The sequence below is a fragment of the Heloderma suspectum genome, chromosome 10, assembly GCF_057233095.1.
Source record: "Heloderma suspectum isolate Gila_16-S chromosome 10, 16-S_ref, whole genome shotgun sequence".
Classification (NCBI taxonomy): Eukaryota; Metazoa; Chordata; class Lepidosauria; order Squamata; family Helodermatidae; genus Heloderma; species Heloderma suspectum.
In genome coordinates, this window is record NC_139467.1 from 2,077,019 (window position 1) to 2,089,352 (window position 12,334).

At 48.5% G+C, this 12,334-nt stretch overlaps 1 protein-coding gene across 2 annotated transcripts in view; it reads right to left on the reverse strand.

Annotated features, from left to right (window-relative positions):
• LOC146337421 (cytochrome P450 2F3-like) overlaps window positions 1–3,659 on the reverse strand; it is a 36,080-nt gene extending 32,421 nt beyond the window's left edge. For both annotated transcript variants that reach the window (XR_014784962.1, XM_084814559.1), the window contains exon 1: window positions 3,417–3,659. Coding sequence is in view for 1 of the 2 variants with exons in the window: in XM_084814559.1 (XP_084670685.1) it covers window positions 3,417–3,617 (201 nt within the window). In the remaining variant the exon portion in view is untranslated. The remainder of the gene's footprint in view (window positions 1–3,416) is intronic.
• Between the last annotated feature and the right edge of the window lie 8,675 nt (window positions 3,660–12,334).

Below are 12,334 nucleotides of genomic sequence, written 5' to 3' on the forward strand. Positions count from 1 at the left end.
AAATGATGCTGTCAAGGTGATGCATGCCATATGCCAGCAAATTTGGAAAACACAAGAATGGCCACCAGATTAGAAAAATCAACCTATATCCCCATACCAAAAAAGGGAAGCACCAAAGAATGTTCAAACTATCGAACAGCGGCACTTATTTCACATGCCAGTAAGGTAATGCTCAAGATCTTGCAAGGTAGACTCCAGCAATTCATGGAACGAGAATTGCCAGATGTACAAGCTGGTTTTCAAAAAGGCAGAGGAACTAGAGACCAAATTGCCAATATCCGCTGGATAATGGAGAAAGCCAGGGAGTTTCAGAAAAACATCTATTTCTGTTTTATTGACTATTCTAAAGCCTTCGACTGTGTGGATCATAACAAATTGTGGCAAGTTCTTGGTGGCATGGGGATACCAAGTCATCTTGTCTGCCTCCTGAGGAATCTGTATAACGACCAAGTAGCAACGGTAAGAACAGACCACGGAACAACGCACTGGTTTAAGATTGGGAAAGGAGTATGGCAGGGTTGTATACTCTCACCCTACCTATTCAACCTATATGCAGAACACATCATGTGACGTGCTGGGCTTGATGAAGCCAAGGCTGGAGTTAAAATCTCTGGGAGAAACATTAACAATCTCAGATATGCAGATGATACCACTTTGATGGCTGAAAGCGAGGAGGAGCTGAGGAACCTCATGACGAAGGTGAAAGAAGAAAGTGCAAAAGCTGGCTTGCAGTTAAACCTCAAAAAAACCAAGATTATGGCAACCAGCTTGATTGATAACTGGCAAACAGAGGGAGAAAACATGGAGGCAGTGACAGAGTTTGTCTTTCTAGGCGCAAAGATTACTGCAGACGCTGACTGCAGCCAGGAAATCAGAAGACATTTACTTCTTGGGAGGACAGCAATGACAAATCTTGATAAAATAGTGAAGAGCAGAGACATCACACTGACAACAAAGGTCCGCATAGTGAAAGCAATGGTATTCCCCGTAGTAACCTATGGCTGCGAGAGCTGGACCATAAGGAAGGCTGAGCGAAGGAAGATAGATGCTTTTGAACTTGGTGCTGGAGGAAAATTCTGAGAGTGCCTTGGACTGCAAGAAGATCAAACCAGTCCATCCTCCAGGAAATCAAGCCAGACTGCTCACTTGAGGGCATGACATTAATGGCAAAACTGAAGTCCTTTGGCCACATCATGAGAAGACAGGACACCCTGGAGAAGATGGTGATGCTAGGGAAAGTGAAAGGCAAAAGGAAGAGGGGCCGACCAAGGGCAAGGTGGATGGATGATATTCTGGAGGTGATGGGCTCGACCCTGGGGGAGCTGGGGGTGGCGATAGCTGACAGGAAGCTCTGGCGTGGACTGGTCCATGAAGTCACGAAGAGTCGGAAGCGACTGACTGAATAAACAACAAAAATTGTTTTTGTTCTTAGTAAGCAAAAAAAATTTTTTAAAGGAAGGAAGGAAGGAAGGAAGGAAGGAAGGAAGGAAGGAAGGAAGGATTGTTGCAAAGCGAGAGTGGGGATAGGAGGGACACAGGCAAATATATTTGCAAAGCAGGTGAAAAGAGGGAAGGAAGGAGGGAGAACAGGAGGAAGATTGGTCAGAGAGAGAGAGAGAGAAGCAGGCAGGGAAAGATATACGAACTGGTTAAAAGGAGGAAGGAAGGAAGGATTCTTGGAAAAAGAAATTGGGGACCATCATGTCATGGACAGATATGGAGAGATATATTTCCATAATTACAACTGAATCTTAAACCCCTGAAGAACTTCTGTGGATAAATATAAGGTTATTAATATATTGAAACTCCTGTGATCCCAGTTGACTGTAATTTGATTTCCTATGTAATGTTTGTGTTTAAATAAATTAAAAACAACAACAACAACAACAACAAATAAGGAATAAATTTTTGGAATACACATATATGAATGTGTAGCAATTTAAGTAACATATCAGTCATTAAAAAGAAGTGCTTTATGGCTGCAAATGGCGTAAAATATGTCATTTACAGCCATAATTTTCCCACAATGGCTAATGGCAGCTACCATTAACCTATCTCACCCTTTATAAAGCCAGAGAGCCACCCCACACAAAATCTGGAGGACGCACAGGTAAGGGGAGTCGGTTCTGTGCAGACACTGCAGGTTGGATTCTTGGGAATCCGGCCTCATTGGAGTCCGCAGCGGATTTCTCCAGCATCTCTAAACTGAATGGATATGCACACAACACACACTCACAAACATATGAGCAAGAGGGTAATAAAACAACCAGGGATGTGCATATCCAGATTACTAGGCTATGTCCATATTTTATCCAGGCTCATTATCCAAGCAATACCTTACCATCATAGGTCCAGCACTTCAATTCCAGCAGATCTGACTCTTGCTTTTCTTTAGGGCTCTGGGATTCTTTCCTTCTCTCTGTCTCTCTGCTTTTCCGCTTCTCTCTGCTACCCACTGTTCCTACCTTTTATACCTTAAAATTAGTTATCCCCCACCCCAAACCAATCAGTTTCTTGTTCACTTTTGCAACCTAAATTCCTCTGACCTTCAGTTGAACCTCTTACAAACTTCTTTTCTTTCCTCTGACCTTCAGTTGGACCTCCTGCAAATCCTTGGCTTCCTGAGCAGACATCCTGACTCATATAATCTAATTAAACGTTTCAGCTGTTGGCTGAAACTAAACAGCACACATATACAAAAGATTTAAACCCATATTATTGGATGTTGGAATGTTAGGAACAGAAGAAGCTGCCTTATACTGGTCTAATCTAGCTCAATATTGCCTACACTGACTGGCAGCAGCTCTCCAGGGTTTCAGATGGGAGAAGGGTCTTTCCTACCATAGCTACCTGAAGATGCCCAGCTTAAGCGGAGATGTCAGGCATTGAACCTGAAACTTCCTGCATGCAAAACCTGTCCTCTACCACTGAGCTGCAGCCCTTGCCCCAAATTCGAATGGTTAGTCCACTGACCCCAACCCCCTGGGCAGGGCTTATCTGGGGTAACCTGGGCCTTCTTCACACAGCACATAGTTGAACTATAGAATTCACTACCACAAGCCATGGAAATGGCCACCAACCTAGATGGCTTTTGACTAACAAGCCAGAGAGCAACCTTCTATTTTGTTCTGGAATAAAGGTGGATAAAAATGTTCAACAAGTAATTTCTGTGGTTTAAAAAATTATCTTTTTCTGAACAAACAAGTAATTACTATAATATTTAGCTTAGTATATTCTTATATTTTCTACTTTAATAAGGTTTAAATTAACATGCACATGGGCACACACCTGCCCCAAGCGGATGGTTAGTTCAGCCCCACACCTCCCAGCCATCCCAGACAGAAAACGCCACCCATTCTGCACCAGTAAAGAGGCCCCCCCGCCCGCCGAAGCTGACATGGTTGCCATTGACTTACTTCTCTCAGGGACTTGATCAGGTCCTTCACGTCCACCTGGAGCATGTTGCCAACGAAAGGGAGTGGGGGGGGGCCCGGCGGCAGGCTGCTGAACTTCCTTTTGGAGGAGAAGCGGAGGAAGAGGAAGCAGGAGATGGCCATGGCCAGAAGAATGCTGAAGGCCCCACTGAAGTCCATCCTGGGGGTGGCTGAGTTCTCCATCCTTTTTGCAGATGTTACCAGAGTCTAGCTGCTTGCTATTCTGCTGTGAACGGAAGAGAGAGAAAGGGAGAGAGCTCAGCATGGAAATCAGCTGCTAGCTTCCTTGCACCACCCCCTCGGCAAACAACGTGTGTCCTGAACTGTCGTTCGTCAACCTCGGGTGCAGTCGCTGGCAGCTACCAGCTCGTTTGCATCAAACACATGGAATTAAAACAGGCCATTTCTGCCCTTGGTGGGAGAAACCTGCTGCATTTTTTAAAAAAAGGCATCAGTGACATTTGTTCCACATGTAATGGAGGCTTTAAGCTTCTCCAGAACAGGACCTGGTATTTTTTGCATGCGTTATTCTGCAATGTAGGATGATGACCCCTGGATACACAACTGTAGTCCTGACACAGTTCTTGACAATAACTATTATGTCCTATATTTCATTAAGCTACCATAGCAGATAAATCAGTAGAGTCCAAGAGACCAGGCGTAGTTCTGGCGAGCAAAATATCCAGGCCTGGATCCAGATTTCCACTAGATCAACTGCACTAGGAGAAGTGGATTTCCCAGTCTCTTCCTTCCCACACCAGCCCCTTCTGGCCCTGGAAAATGCTACACAGAGAACCAGAAGACACTGCTGAATGGGGTGAGCTGTGGTGTGTGTGGGGGAGTGCCCCCCCCAAAATTGGGTGGAGCCTTCTTCTTGCAGGAGGCAGATTATGACTCCGGCCCCTAAAATATTGCTGTAGCTCTCATATATGATGTCTGAATCAGCCCGCTGTCAGTAGCCACTGATGTAGACAAAACACACTTGAGTGGTGGGTTATGAACAGACCTTCCTTGAGATATAACAGGCTTACATCTCGAGGTAAGTTGGCTGAGGTCAGCCCCATGGCCAGCATCCCTTGCAGGATGAAGAAGGAAGAAGACAGGAGAGTAGAGGGAGGAGACAAGGAAAAGGCAGAAGGGCCTCCCGGAGATCCCCTCCCACCCAACTCAGGTACATATGTGTCAGGAGCGCCCTAGCTGCCTCTTGCAGTCCACTCCAATAGCCAACTCAGGACTCAGACGACGAGGAATTTTTCCAAGGCTTTATTCCTTTATTACTTTATGACTCTTACAGATACTAATCACTAGTGACTAAGCAAGGAACTGCACTGGGGAAAGATCACAGAGTAGCCTAAGCTCCAGGTAAGGCAGTTGGTCCCCATTTGAGGGAGAACCATGGGAAGACTCTGAACTAATGGACTATGGAGAGATCCTCCCTCTTTCCCTTGGGTCCTTGGGACGCGACCGTTGTTTGAGCGTCAGACGAGCGCAACACCTCCTTTCCACGCCCTCCATCTGTTGCTGCTCCCTGCGTCGGTGCCAAGCATCCAGCAAGCCCCCCTCCAGCACTCTCTCGCTGCCAGGGTCACTATCTATCCCAGGAATGCTGGCAGGAGGAATCTCTGCCAGCTGCTGTGCTTGTGAGAGATGAGCGAGCTCCTCTCCCACGGATTGCTGTTCCTCCTCAGAATCAGAACTGCTCTGGGGCTCTATGGGCTCAGTTCCCACCCTGACATCATGAACCCTTCAAGTCCAGGTTAAGTGACCCATGGCCTGATCCCCTCCAGCAATATTAACATGGGCGGGGGGGGGGGCGGCGGCGGCGGCGGGAGAATGATGACAGATGCATAAGAATAGCCCTGTGGCTGGATCAGAAAAATAGGGCTTCCTCCAGGCCAGCATCCTGCTCCCCACAGCAATTGGGCCATAACTGATGTCCAGATGCCTGGGACAATAAGCATGTCTTTGCCTGGCACTGGAAAGACGACAGCGTCTGTGCCAGAGGGGCTGCACCAGAGGAGCTTCCTTGCAGAGAGCGCTCCCTAAATGCAGGGCTGCACCGAAAAGGGAGACTGTCAGCTGGGGGCGTTGTTCCCAGTACCCCGAAGCAAACCGCAGAGAGCAGACACACGCCCCTGTGCTGATTAAATGCAGTGCAAAGGCTCTTCGTCTTCAGGCTTGACGTGCAACCACAAAATGCTTAAGCAGGATCGACTCTGCTGACAGTCACAGGTGGATGGCAGCAAGAATGGAAACAAGAACAAATATCTGTAGTGCATGTAGGGACATAGGACGCTGCCTCATGCTGGGGATGTGTGAGAATCCCGTTTGGGGGGGGTGAAATCTCAACAGATATTACCCGTTTGGCTGTGGTGGATTTTGTCCTGTTTCTCCCTGCTGGAGTAGACTTGATCTGTTGCAGGATGATCCAATATGCAGTTTCCGGGGGTTTTTTAATGGTGGCAATTTGTGCAAATTGCCACCATTAAAGTACCAGCCTGTACTTCACCCTGGCAAAGGCGAAGTGCAGGCTGAAGGGGCAGGATTGCAGCTTGAGATCGACAGGCATATGGTCAAGGAACACCTCATTACTTTGAATGAGTTCAAATCTCCAGGGCCAGATGAACTGCATCCTGGAGTAATAAAGGAACTGGCAGAAGAACTCTCAGAACCGCTGTCTATTCTCTTTGAGAAATCATGGAGGACGGGGGAAGTGCCAGATGACTGGAGGAGGGCTAATGTTGTCCCTATCTTCAAAAAGGGTAAAAAGGAGGAACCTGGGAACTACAGACCGGTCAGCCTGCCAGCAATCCCTGGGAAAATGCTGGAGCAGATGATAAAGCAATCCATCTGGACGCACCTTAATGCAGTGATTACTCAAAGCCAACATGGATTTGTCAAAAACAAGTCCTGCCAGACAAATCTGATCTCATTTTTTGATCAAGTCACCTCCCTTGTGGACCGTGGGAATGCTGTAGACATCATATACCTCGACTTCAGCAAAGCTTTCGACAAAGTGCCCCATGATCTCCTGATGAGCAAACTAGCTCAAAGTGGGCGAGATGAAACAACGATCCGGTGGATCCACAGTTGGCTACAGAATCGGACTCAAAGAGTGCTTATCAGTGGGACCTTCTCAAACTGGGGAGAGGTAACGAGCGGGGTACCGCAGGGCTCAGTCCTGGGCCAAGTGCTCTTCAACATTTTTATGAATGACTTGGAGGAGGAGGTGCAGGGAATGCAGATCATATTTGCAGATGACACAAAATTGGGCGGGATAGCTAATACTTTGGAAGACAGAAACAAAATTCAAAGCGATCTGGATAGACTGGAGCGCTGAGCAGAAAACAACAGAATGACATTTCCTAGGGATAAATGCCAAGTTCTGCACCTAGGAAAAAGAAAATCTTGTAACTGATGGAGGATATGTGGCTCAACAACACTACAAGCGAGAAGGATCTTGGAATTGTTGTGGATCACAAGCTGAAGATGAGCCAACAATGTGATGTGGCTGCAAAAAAGGCCAATGCCCTTTTGGGCTGCATTAATAGAAGCATAACTTCCAAATCCCGGGAAGTACTAGTTCCCCTCTACTCAGCACTGGTTAGGCCTCATCTGGAGTACTGTGTCCAGTTCTGGGCACCACATTTTAAGGATGCAGACAAGCTGGGGAGGGTTCAGAGGAGGGCAACAAAGATGATCACGGGACGGGAAACAAAGCCCTATGAGGAGAGACTGAAAGAACTGGGCATGTTTAGCCTTGAGAAGAGAAGACTGAGGGGAGATAGGATAGCGCTCTTCAAGTACTTGAACGGTTGTCACAGAGAGGAAGGCCAGGATCTCTTCTCGATCATCCCGGAGTGCAGGACACAGAATAATGGGCTGAAGTGACAGGAAGCCAGATTCTGGCTGAACATCAGGAAAAACGTCCTGACTGTTAGAGCAATATGACAATGGCACCCATGACCTGGGGAGGTGGTGGGCTGTCCCACACCGGAGGCATTCAAGGCGAGGCTGGACAGCCATCTGTCAGGGATGCTCTGACTTGGATCCCTGCAGAGCAGGGGGTTGGATTCGATAGCCTTGCAGGCCCTGCAGCAGCAGCTCTCCTGGATTTCAGGCAGGAGATTTTCCTGCCCTACCTGGAGATGCTGGGGATTTAACCTAGGACCTTCTGCATGCAAAGCAGGGGCTCTACCAATAAGCTACAGCCCCTCTCTTGAACTGTGATCCCACTGAACTATGGTCCCTCCGTGCAATGTTTGCCCTGGTAGCATTGTTTACTTGTAGTCCAGCTGAGTACTCAAAGTATTACATTTTGGACCTGGGGGAAATATGTATTCCTCCTCCGAGTTCAAGCATTCATAGCTCAGGCAGGCATTTGGGGTGGGTTAGGGCACTTATAGAAATACAATGTTTTAATGTGGTGTTTTATTGTTTTAAACTGTTGTACTATGGTACATCACCCAGAGTGGCCGGGTGACCGGCCAGAGGGGCAATTAAGAAATTTAATAAGTAAGTAAGTAAGTAAGTAAGTAAGTAAATAAGTAAGTAAGTAAATAAATAGCTTTTATGATTTCTATAATTTCAGCACAGACTGTGATCGCACAGTTCTTGTTGGCACGAGGCACATGTTGTTTGTCAGGGTTGTCTGGAAGGGTATACTCCTGCCAGCATGAAATGGTTTCTAACAACTCATTTGGTTAAACAAAATGCCACAAAATTATCTACCACATCCATCATGTAAAAAGTAAAATGAAGCAGCATGGTTCGTGGAGCTTTCATCTGAATGCATTATGGTGCACATCACCTGCTCTTTCAGTCACATTTGCCACACATTTAAAAAGATGCACCAAAAGACACATTTTGAGATCCACCAATTTTAGCTGCATCAAACAACCAACAGCCAGAGGCAAAAAGTATCTTTGGGTATGCTTTTGAGGGTATGTTACCTTTTAGCAGTGATAATTTCCAGACATTAAAAATATAAATATTTTGACAGAGGAACAAAAATGTGTAGCCATGTGGATCTTTGACCTGTGATGCCAAAAACTCAAACACCAGGAAAGTGCATGAGGCCTTTAAAAAGTTGGGGCATGTGGTAGATACAAAGGTTCTTCGCTGTACATTACAAAGGTTTTTTGCTGTACAATTACCTGGGGAGGTGGTGGGCTCTCCCACACTGGAGGCGTTCAAGACGAGGCTGGACAGCCATCTGTCAGGGATGCTCTGACTTGGATTCCTGCATTGAGCAGGGGGTTGGACTCGATGGCCTTGTAGGCCCCTTCCAACCCTACTATTCTATGATTCTATGATTCTATGCCCTCTTCCTACACTTAACACACAGAGACACAGTTTACTGATGGTTCTTATAGCACCAGTTACCATGAATGGCTTCGGAGGCACAAACGAGATGATTCTCTAGGTGGGACAGCAAAACCTTCTCAAAATTTTAGAGGACCGCAGGAACTAGAGAAATTGTCTTGAAAAATATGGGTCTCTGTGTGTATCTCCATGTGTCAAACCAGAAGACTTCACTTCCACCAACAAGTGGCTGATACGGTTTTGAGCAGGAAACAACGTGCACATTTCAGAGGAACCTTTGCTTATTCTTGCTCTGGAAATTGATGTTTTTCTTAACTTCATCTTTGATCCAGTCAGCTTTATTTACAAAAGCATATACTATTTTCAGCCCTAACGAGGGCTTCTAAAATGGTTAACAGAATCAAACCAAACATGAAATAACACATTTTAAAACTGAAACCTTAAAATCAGTGTCAAAGCCTTCATCATTAAAAGCCATTAAAAGCCAGGAAGAATCAGAATGTTTCCACTGCCGGGCAAAACACCATCAGGGATGGGGCTAATCACCCCTCTTCTGGTAATTTTGAGAAGTCAAAGGGCTGCTATCCAAGAAGGGCTGAGCTGCTGGAGCAAAGCAAAGCACCTCTGCAAAACATCCCTTTCCTTTGTGAACCGAGGGGCAAAAAGCAAGTACTAGTGGTGGGGAATGATCACATGGGTTGCCAGGGAAGGGGTGAATCAAAAGGAGTAGGTGGACCAGGCCAGGACCAGGCTATGAGCCCATGCAGAAATCTCCCTGACTGGCTCAGGTACCATTCTCTCAGGTGTGCCAGCAGGAGACCACAGCCTGGATTCAAACCTGAGACTTTCTGCATGAGAAACCTGAGCTGGCAGAAATGACGGGGCCTTCTTCAGGCTGGCGGGTGACCAAAGCCCCAGGATGAGTCATCCCCTGACCATTGCTCTGGCCGAGTGGGTGGGGAGCTACGCTATGGAGTCTGCAGGGTGGGTTAAAGTCCAGGCAGCTCCCTCTCTTTGCCTGTGACACGAGGAATGCACAGAGCGAGTGGGGCTGCACCCTTCCAGGGTCCATAGCAGGTCTCAAACTTACTTCTCCTGCTCCCCAGCCTGGCAAATGGTGGCTGCTCCCATGCAAGGCTGGTTGTGGTCCCCCTTGTTGCGTGGCTTGGCCCTTCCTTTCCCCAGCCCGGCAAAAGGCTCCTTTCCTCCTTGAGAGGGTCTGGAGCAGAGGGAGATCCCTGTCCTTGTAGTAACAAGCCCCCTGCCCAGTTCTCATCCTCAGGACAGCTTAGGCATGAGTGAAGCAGGCTGCAGGGCAGAGATCTGTCCAGAACCCCCAGCAACAAAGAGACAACTCATGTCATGGCAAAGTCATGTCCTTCCTGAACAGGGTGGAGTGAGAAAGACACCTGCCAACCCATCATGCCGGCAGTGTTCCTGTGTGTTGGGCGGTTGCTTGACAGACAGCAGAGGAGCAGCTGTGGCGTTCCTGCCGGCTCCACCTTCATGCTAGGGATGCCTTCACCTGTTGCATGGCTGCTTGTCATGGAGTGTGCAAGGGTGCAGAATCCAGTCTGGAGCACGTAGGGTGGCATGGAACCCCATGGAGGAACAGCTGGATGCACTCTAGTCTACTCTTCCTGGTCATGCAGCAGGCCTCTTTGGTGGTCTGCACAGAATTGGCCATGGGGAAGGCTGTGTTGTGCTCTTCACCTGTTGGAGAGCAGCCTGTGGAGAAGACAAGGGGGGACACAGGGAGAGTAACAAGCAATGGTCAGCAGCTGTGACCAGTGGAGGCTGGTGGCTCCGATGTCATGGATTCTCTGGGTTTTAGTCAGAACCAGTCAGAACTCCAAAGGAGCTATCCGAGGTGTGGAGCTTCTGCCTGGCTCTGACTGACACCCATTGACATCGGAGCCACCGTCCTCCACTGGCTGTGGCACATAGTCCTGGGACCTGGATGAGCAGCAGGAGGAAGCAATGGGCTGAGGCTGGGCCCACGTGGGCAAAGGGTCGATTCCCCACGGAGCAGGGGATTGCTTCAGAAACGGCAATACCCTGTTGCACAAGCAGTGTTTCTGGGAAAGGCTGATAACGTCTTGATGTGCACACGGCGCCCTCCAGCCATTGCTACTGCCGTCAAACACTTGCTCACCCCACACCCTGGAGGGAGTTGCAGTGGAGCTTTGCGTGGACAGTGACATTGTGCGGACTGTGAGTTTGTTTAGGTCCAAGTGTCCAGGCTGCGAGGCAAAAGTGCTCGTAACATCTCTAGCTGCCACATGCCTCCTCACCAACGGCTTCAGCTCACTCCGGAGCGTACCGCCCCTGCACGGCTGCGTGACTCTTCCCGCCTGCTGCAGATCCATCCCATCCATTCATGGAGCACGTTGCTGAGCCCCGTGTTTGATGCTCTGCCTGTACATCCACACACACCACATGTGCTTTCCAGCCCTGCAGCTAGAACAGAGGTACTTAAAGACGAGAGGCCAGGAGCGGGTGAATGTGTAATGCCAAGGCCAGTGATTCCTACCCTCCAGTTAGCTGGGCCTGGGCCTCTGGCATGCCCCACTGGGGCCCCAGTTGTAGCTGCCCCAGTCCTGAAGGAATGTGAGCCAAAGTCCCAAAGGAGTGAAACCCTTGGGCATGCAAATGGGCCACTCAGTAGCCTGTGCAGCTTTTGAGACCTTCAGCACCTCCTTGGGGTAGGCAGCTAAACTCCGAGCAAGTCACCCTCAGGTCATTTCTTATTCGTGGGGTCAGCAAGCATGGGAGAGTGCCAGGTGTTCCCTCAGACCTTTCTGAGTCTGGCCCATGAACCAGTGGCTGTCAAAGCTGAAACCCAGCAGGCTAAAACCATTGGGGTGGACTGGGAGTAAACGGAAAGCTCACTGTATATTGAACTTTTAAGGATGGACGGAAGTCCCTTACCTGGTCCCGCAGCTGTTTTCGGTGGGGGGGAGGCGCTCCGGTTCTCCCCCCGAAATTCTTGGCGGGGGGGAGGCGCCCCATCCCTCCCCGCCGAAATTCTGGCCGGGAGGGAGCGCCTCGCCTCTCCGGCCGCGAAAGAAAAAAATTATGTAAAAAAAAACAACTGATAGGCTACGTAACGATTTACGTAGCCTATCACAGCTAGATTTTCAAAGTCAGCCATGATAGGCTACGTAAATCGTTACGTAGCCTATCACTGGTGACTTTGAAAAAAAAAAAGCGCGTACACAAATGGCGGCACCCATGGGCGCCGCCATTTGTGTTCCTTATTTGGGCACAGGTAGTCTATGTAAATCTTTACGTAGACTTCCCGTGCCCAAATAAGGAACGCAAATGGCGGCACCCATGGGCGCCGCCATTTGCGTACGCACTTTTTTTTTCTTTCAAAGTCACCCGTGATAGGCTACGTAACGATTTACGTAGCCTATCATGGCTGACTTTGAAAATCTAGCTGTGATAAGCTACGTAAAACATTACGTAGCCTATCACTTTTTTTTTTTTTTTTTACTGGGAAATGGCGGCGGCGGCAGCCGGTCAGAAGACCGGCCGCCGCCGCCACAATGCCGCCGCAACGCTGCCGCAAC